Source organism: Solanum tuberosum, unplaced genomic scaffold, assembly GCF_000226075.1.
Source record: "Solanum tuberosum cultivar DM 1-3 516 R44 unplaced genomic scaffold, SolTub_3.0 scf00453, whole genome shotgun sequence".
NCBI lineage: Eukaryota > Viridiplantae > Streptophyta > Magnoliopsida > Solanales > Solanaceae > Solanum > Solanum tuberosum.
The window spans coordinates 325,960-333,978 of record NW_006239393.1 but is presented as its reverse complement, the minus strand read 5'-3'; the positions used below and the strand labels follow the sequence as shown (position 1 = coordinate 333,978).

Sequence of the window (8,019 nt, the reverse complement as noted above, 5' to 3'; positions counted from 1 at the left end):
TTGGAATGAAAACCAATACATGTTAGAGATTCTAGGGTGCGTAAAATAGAGTCTTTTGATTGCTCAACCTAGTTCCAATCATATATGTCATTCCTTCATCAACTTTTAATGACAATCCAAAAGTTAGCCAACTTCAACTTGTGCATCCCACCACGTTCAGCATTATCGAACACCAAAACATTATCGTGTTTAGTATATATCACAATGGACCCACCCTTTCTTATGAACGTGTTGAATACCTTTTAAGAGTTGATATGCATATATAGAAACCCACTTCCAGTTCTGATATTGTTGTGCTAGAGTATACTAATAGTTTGCTTGACCAAGCTTTTAATATCAACTTATAAAGTGTTTATTTCAGAAGTGCTTTCCAAAAAATAGTTTTGGTAAGAAGCAATTTGTATTTGACTTTTAAATTTTAAAAACGCCTATGAGCAACAATTAGTATTTGACCAAGCTTTTAAAAGTGTTTTTAAGTATAATTTTTTTCTCAAAAATGCTTTTCAAAAAAGTATAATTGAGCAAAATCTACTTTTTAGCTTTTGAAAAATAACTTGAATTACTCCGAAAAAACACTTATTTTCTCTCAAAAATTTAGATAAACACCTCATTTTTAAAAATAAAAAATAAACATTTTAATTTTTTTTTAACATTTCACCTCCTAAAAGCTTGTCCAAAATTAGACGAGAAAGTTGTGGGGAAATAGAGTTTTACTAATGTCCATGGGATGAATTTTTAATTACTGTAGTCCTTAATTGGATGAAACAGTGGTTGACTTGGATTTCTTGGTATAATAATGTAGCATTATCATCAGATGTGACCATTGATAAACTATTTGATGTTCCTATGTGGCTTTCCGCTCCTCTACAACTACCTTTCGCCCAACATGATCACTAACGAAGACAGAGAATTGCGTAGATAGGAGGACGAAACGAACCAACCCACTTGTCCGGCCTCCCTGCCATCCCCCCTGCCCACACCCTCTATAACGAAAGTACGTGTGGAAACCTTAATCTATTTACTTCCTTCTTTAATAAGATCGAGGTGAGGAGTGACCTTTTACTGGACCTCGAGTTTTCATATCAAGCATGTTTGCCCTCAACTATTCAACTAGATATCTGCTATCTTATACCAAATCAAATACCATAGACATATTTGAAAAGTCATCTAGAAAATCTATATTTACCATATTTACATTTAATATCTGTCTCAAGTTGGTGCATATCATTCATTTTATGATGTTTTTATGTGCCAATTACCCTTACTACTTTATAGTTACTTCTTAATTACTCATTTAAGAAGATAAGGGTAATTTAATTAAATTCCTCTTATTGATTAATGCTTTGAAATCTTAGTGAATGTGTCAAAACCTTGAACATATAGTGACTCAAGACCCTAGCCATGACATAAAATTGTGACACATTTGCTTTTTAATACCAATGATGCTTTTAGTTGTAATCTAGTTTAGTGGTTAGAGATCCACGTTGGTTGGGTGATGGACTGGTGATCTGCTTATATGGACTTGGATAATCCTCCTCGCATGAGCTAATTTTTGGGTTCAGTGAGGCACATGTGTCATATCTTTATTTATAACTCAAGCCCAAAAGCTAGCTTATGAGGGGAGAATTGCTCAATGCTATCATATAAGGAGAGTACAACCTATCCCCTTAATGTGATACTTAACACTCCCGCGGCACCCTCAGGACTCAACTATAGAATGGATTACATTGAAAAATACAACAATGGTGATTGATGAGTCTGACTTTGATACCTTGATCTTCACATGACTCTTGGGAATGTGGGACTTTTTTTTTTTTTTTTTGGTTAAAAGAAGATTTATTTATAAATACTATGCATCCATACAAATCAGGTGACTACTAAAATCTACTATCGGTAGAGCTTGTAGGTACATTACTACATGTGGTGCATTGGGATTCTACCACAACTGATGAAAGTAAAAGGCACAAATATAATGCACTCCAATTGACATAACATGATACATAATGTGACATATAATGCATTTTTATTAATATTAAACTGTTATATTAACACTTCACGTATCAAAATACTTTAAAAATAAAATCAAACGTTATAGGACTAGAATTTTGTTTCGTTATATTTAACCTTTTTATGATAACGTATTTATTGCTTCAACTTGGACCTTCATAAGAGTCAAAGATAAAAATAAAATAAAACTTTTTTTAAAAGATAAAATAAAATAAAACTCAAAATTTATCGAAAGACAACTGGCGAAATTTCCATATTCAAATCTTAAAGATAGAGTACTTCCTCTTCAAACTTAATCTTACCTAACATAAATTTAAATGAGCCGAATTAGTAAATTAATTAATTATACAAATAATACTTGACCAATCTAATAAAGTGGATACTCACTATTAGGTGAACACTCTAGTATGAATGCAATTTGAAACATATTTTTAAATTAATTAATTATAAAAATAATAACTTGACCAATCTAATAAATGGATACTCACTATTAGGTGAACACTCTAGTATGAATGCAATTTGAAACATATTTTAAATTAATTAATTATAAAATAATACTTGACCAATCTAATAAAAGTGGATACTCACTATTAGGTGAACCACTCTAGTATGAATGCAATTTAGAAACTATAATTTAATTAATTAATTATAAAATAATACTTGACCAATCTAATAAAGTGGATACTCACTATTAGGTGAACACTCTAGTATGAATGCAATTTGAAACATATTTTAAATTAATTAATTATAAAAATAATACTTGACCAATCTAATAAAGTGGATACTCACTATTAGGTGAACACTCTAGTATGAATGCAATTTGAAACATATTTTAAATTAATTAATGGATATATATGGAACAAAACCTAACAAAAGTGCACCCACTTGGTTCACAAAGAAACTTTCTTCTATTTTCTCACTTTATTTTCTTCCAGTGTCTTTCCTATTCAAAGCCATCATTTCTATCAACCTTCCTAATACCCTATTTAAAAAGTCAAATTAAAAAACATTTTTTTAAAAAACAAAACATAAAAACAAAAACAAGAAGATGGAAATCACTTGGTTGGTACTATATATTTGGTTGCTAAGTTTGACTCATACTATGTTTTGACCAATTAATATTGACCAATATAAACAAAATCTTATATCAGATAAATTCAAAAGTTTTATAAAAATATATTCGTTCATAACTTATAATAAAATTGATTATACATATATAATCCTCCCTCCATTCACTTTTACTGATCAATTATTCCTAAAATATATTTTCATTTTTATTTGTCACTTTTAACAAATAAAAAAAATATAATTATTTTTTTCCATGTTTTACCATTAACATTAAATATTATTCTCCAAATCATTCTTGAGGATCTAATACTAAACATCAACTAATACCTATGTCGCTAACTAATGACAAGTGAAAATGAACGGAGGTAGTACTGTTAATCTTCAACAACCACCATTTTAGTGTTTTTCCTAGCAACCCCCTCTCACATATTTTGTTTACCAACCATCATTTGTTCCTCTCTATTTATACTCACCACATGATATCTCATCTACCACAACCAAAACAAAAAAAGTTTTATAAGTTCACAACATTTTTTTTATATACATACAAATAAACTCCAACCATTTTATCTTCACTAAAATTTCTTCATTACAAATCTAACCATTTTCTTGATACAATGGCACCATCAATTGCACAACATGGACATATTAATGGAGAAGTAGAAGAAGTGGCATCAATTGCACAAAATGGACATGTTAATGGAGAAGTAGAAGAAGTTTTGTGCAAGAAATCAATTCATGATCCATTGAATTGGGAAATGGCTGCTGATTCTTTAAGAGGGAGTCATTTGGATGAAGTAAAAAAGATGGTGGATGAATTTAGAAAGCCAATTGTGAAACTTGGGGGTGAAACTTTGACAGTTGCACAAGTTGCATCCATTGCAAATGTTGATAACAAAAGTAATGGGGTCAAAGTGGAACTTTCTGAAAGTGCAAGAGCTGGTGTGAAAGCTAGTAGTGATTGGGTTATGGATAGTATGAGTAAAGGTACAGATAGTTATGGTGTTACTACTGGATTTGGTGCAACATCTCATAGAAGAACAAAAAATGGTGGTGCTCTTCAAAAAGAACTTATTAGGTAAACAAACTACTTTTTTCGTTATATACACGGACAATGTAAAGAATTTTTATATTTTTTGTATATATAGCTTATTGACTACCTTGAGTGCTCCACTGATTTTTTTTTCTTTTTGTTTTTACACGAAGGGGTTTCGGATGAATTCAGTTAAAAATGTTATGTTGATGAATTATGATATTTTTTTGTAGGTTCTTGAATGCTGGAGTTTTTGGCAATGGAACAGAATCATCTCACACATTGCCACATTCAGCAACAAGGGCAGCTATGCTTGTTAGGATCAACACTTTGCTTCAAGGCTACTCTGGCATTAGATTTGAAATTTTGGAAGCAATCACAAAGTTGATCAATAGCAACATTACCCCGTGTTTGCCCCTCCGTGGAACGGTCACTGCCTCAGGTGATCTTGTCCCTCTGTCCTACATTGCTGGTTTGCTCACTGGCAGGCCTAACTCCAAGGTTGTTGGGCCCAATGGTGAGAAACTTAATGCTGAGGAAGCTTTCCGCGTGGCTGGTGTTACTGGTGGATTTTTCGAGTTGCAGCCTAAGGAAGGACTTGCACTTGTGAATGGCACAGCAGTTGGTTCTGCTATGGCATCAATAGTCCTGTTTGAGTCCAACATTCTTGCTGTTATGTCTGAAGTTTTATCAGCGATTTTCGCTGAAGTGATGAACGGAAAGCCCGAATTCACTGACTATTTGACACACAAGTTGAAGCATCACCCTGGTCAGATTGAGGCTGCTGCTATTATGGAACACATTTTGGATGGCAGCTCTTATGTCAAGGAAGCTCAGAAGCTCCATGAAATGGATCCTCTTCAAAAACCAAAGCAAGATCGTTATGCTCTCCGAACATCTCCACAATGGCTTGGCCCTCAAATTGAAGTCATCCGTGCTGCAACTAAGATGATCGAGAGGGAGATTAACTCAGTGAACGACAATCCATTGATCGACGTTTCAAGAAACAAGGCCTTACATGGTGGCAACTTCCAAGGCACCCCTATTGGTGTCTCCATGGATAATACACGATTAGCCCTTGCATCAATTGGTAAATTGATGTTTGCCCAATTCTCAGAGCTTGTCAACGACTATTACAACAACGGGTTGCCATCTAATCTGACAGCAGGAAGGAATCCAAGCTTGGACTATGGTTTCAAGGGCGCTGAAATTGCGATGGCTTCTTACTGCTCGGAACTTCAATTCTTGGCAAATCCAGTGACTAACCATGTCCAAAGTGCTGAGCAACACAACCAAGATGTGAATTCCTTGGGCTTAATCTCAGCCAGGAAAACAGCTGAGGCTGTTGATATCTTGAAGCTAATGTCATCAACCTATCTCGTGGCGCTTTGCCAAGCTATAGACTTACGGCATTTGGAGGAGAACTTGAAGAGTGCTGTCAAGAACACAGTTAGCCAAGTAGCTAAGAGCACTTTGACAATGGGTGCTAATGGTGAACTTCATCCAGCAAGATTCTGCGAAAAGGAATTGCTTCGAGTCGTGGACAGGGAATACTTGTTTGCCTATGCAGATGACCCCTGCAGCTCCAACTACCCTTTGATGCAGAAGCTGAGACAAGTCCTTGTTGATCAAGCAATGAAGAATGCTGAAAGTGAGAAGTGTGTCAACAGCTCAATCTTCCAAAAGATTGGAGCTTTCGAGGACAAATTAATCGCTGTGTTGCCTAAAGAAGTTGAGAGTGTAAGAGCTGTTGTTGAAAGTGGCAACCCTTCAATTCCTAACAGGATCACAGAATGCAGATCATATCCATTGTACAGATTGGTGAGACAAGAACTTGGAACAGAATTGTTGACAGGTGAAAAAGTTCGATCTCCCGGTGAGGAGATTGACAAGGTGTTTACAGCAATGTGTAATGGACAGATTAATTGATCCATTGTTGGAGTGTCTCAAGAGCTGGAATGGTGCTCCTCTTCCAATCTGCTAAATCTGTTTTTTTTTTTCAAATTCTTTTTTAACCTTTTAGTGAATCACTAGAATCATAATAATTTTTTCAATTCTATTTTTCTTTTTGACTGTATGTAATATTGGCTCAAAGAAGCTGTTGGAAGATTTCCAAATTCTATGTTCAATCAATATCTATAACATCACAGATCATATCTTCATATTTCTTAGTACTTCATAACATTCCTAGTTTCTCCACATGACATTTCAGGACTTGTTCAAATATATATTTGGATATATTTATATGTATGTGTAATAAATATATGTGAATGTAACTTTACAATATTTCAGGAACTAGAAGAAATAGAATAGAAGACCCCGTGCCGTCTGGTAGGTTTCATAATTCAGGTGATACATCGACAGACAACTTGTGGAATGAGCAAGCATTGTCACAAACTTGATCAGAAGTAGTAGTACCTCTTATTGATTTTGCTAAATTGGCAATTATCACTGATAACTAAGATTGGAGCAGGGGGATTCGGCCCTGTTAACAAGGTATGTAACAACGGATTGCAACTTATTTACAGAAATATATTGGTGTTTTTGATACAACATAGACGGATATCAACTCGAAGATGAACAAGTGATAGCTGTCAAAAGATTATCTAGTAATGTTCTATTAGATGATGATATGAAGGTCATCAGAAGTAGTAGTAATGTTCTCTTAGATGATGATATGTTATCTAGTAATTTAAGGGTCATTCACCGAGATCTGAAGGCCAGCAATGTTCTCTTAGAAGATGATATGAATCCAAACATCTCAGATTTCAGCTTAGCTAGAACCTTTCAAGTGACTTAAGAGCTAAACACTCGGAAAATTGTCGGAACATAGTACACATTTCCTCTATTTCTGCATTCAGAGAGTAAAAAAGTTACTCAATTACTGACCTGTATATATGTTGCAGCGGTTATTTGTCCCCTGAATACGCGATGAGAGAACTATAGAAATCTGATGTCTACAGCTTTGGTGTTTTGCTGTTAGAGATTGTTAATGGCACGAGAAACAGTAGATTTTATGACCACGAAAGGCATCTCAACCTTCTCAGTTATGTAAGTGCAACGAATTCAGTATTCAATGTTATCAACATATTTACCGGTCATTTTGGAACACTTTTTTAGGCACAGAAGCTATCGACTGAAAGCAAAGGACTAGACTTAATGGATAAATCAATTTTCGACTCATGTTCATTTGCAACAGTGTTGAAATGCATAAATATTAGCCTGCTTTGTGTCCAGGACCATGCTGCTGATAGGCCATCAATGTCATCTATTGTTCTAATGTTAAGTAGTCATGACATAAATTAGGAAATAGGGTCAAAGACCTCATTGCGATGGACCCTGACTAATATGGATTCGTGCCACATAAGGCTCATTTAAGGAAGACTTAGGTCTCGAACCTAAGATCTTAACCAGTGGAAGGTTCCAACTATATTTTCTGCATTGGCATATTGTTTGATGAACATAATTCAGTCCTTATCCTCTCATACCCATTAACAATATAATTTGTTTATATTAGATATATAAATCATTCCCTGCTTCAAACAACAAAAACGTTAATGACGTCCGGAGATAGGATAGTGTATATGCAGATCTTACTTCTACAAGGTGGAGATATACTCATTTGAAAAGGATTTGATCCCCTGCAGAGAGTGAAGGAATCCGAATATTACTTTACTATATTACTCTTATTTAGAAATGATAGTTAGAAGGACTAACACTGCATTAAATTAGTTGTACAACGTGCAAAGAATTTTGTACATTAACTTTTGACTTTATTAAATTAGTTGTACAGCGTGCAAAAAGAATTGTACATTAACTTTTTGAATAAATAGGTATTATATGTTGCCAGCTGTCTGATGATTCACTATATTGAAGACATGTGTACTACCTTTTATTACTCATACATATAT

General features: G+C 34.3%; 1 protein-coding gene across 1 annotated transcript; it reads left to right on the top strand.

The window, feature by feature from the left end:
* Positions 1 to 3,753: 3,753 nt before the first annotated feature.
* Positions 3,754 to 6,257, top strand: LOC102587888 (phenylalanine ammonia-lyase-like). Its single transcript, XM_015303730.1, has 2 exons — positions 3,754 to 4,153; positions 4,342 to 6,257. Exons 1-2 carry the CDS (start codon positions 3,834 to 3,836, stop codon positions 6,035 to 6,037), a joined length of 2,016 nt encoding a protein of 671 aa, XP_015159216.1. The 5' UTR covers positions 3,754 to 3,833; the 3' UTR covers positions 6,038 to 6,257.
* Positions 6,258 to 8,019: the final 1,762 nt, after the last annotated feature.

What these genes read in the sequence shown, in the direction of transcription:
- LOC102587888 (XM_015303730.1), top strand. Translation starts at nt 3,834, where the DNA reads ATGGCTGCTGATTCTTTAAGAGGGAGTCATTTGGATGAAGTAAAAAAG. An exon ending in CTTCAAAAAGAACTTATTAG is followed by an intron (nt 4,154 to 4,341) that starts GTAAACAAACTA and finishes ATTTTTTTGTAG; the next exon opens with GTTCTTGAATGCTGGAGTTT.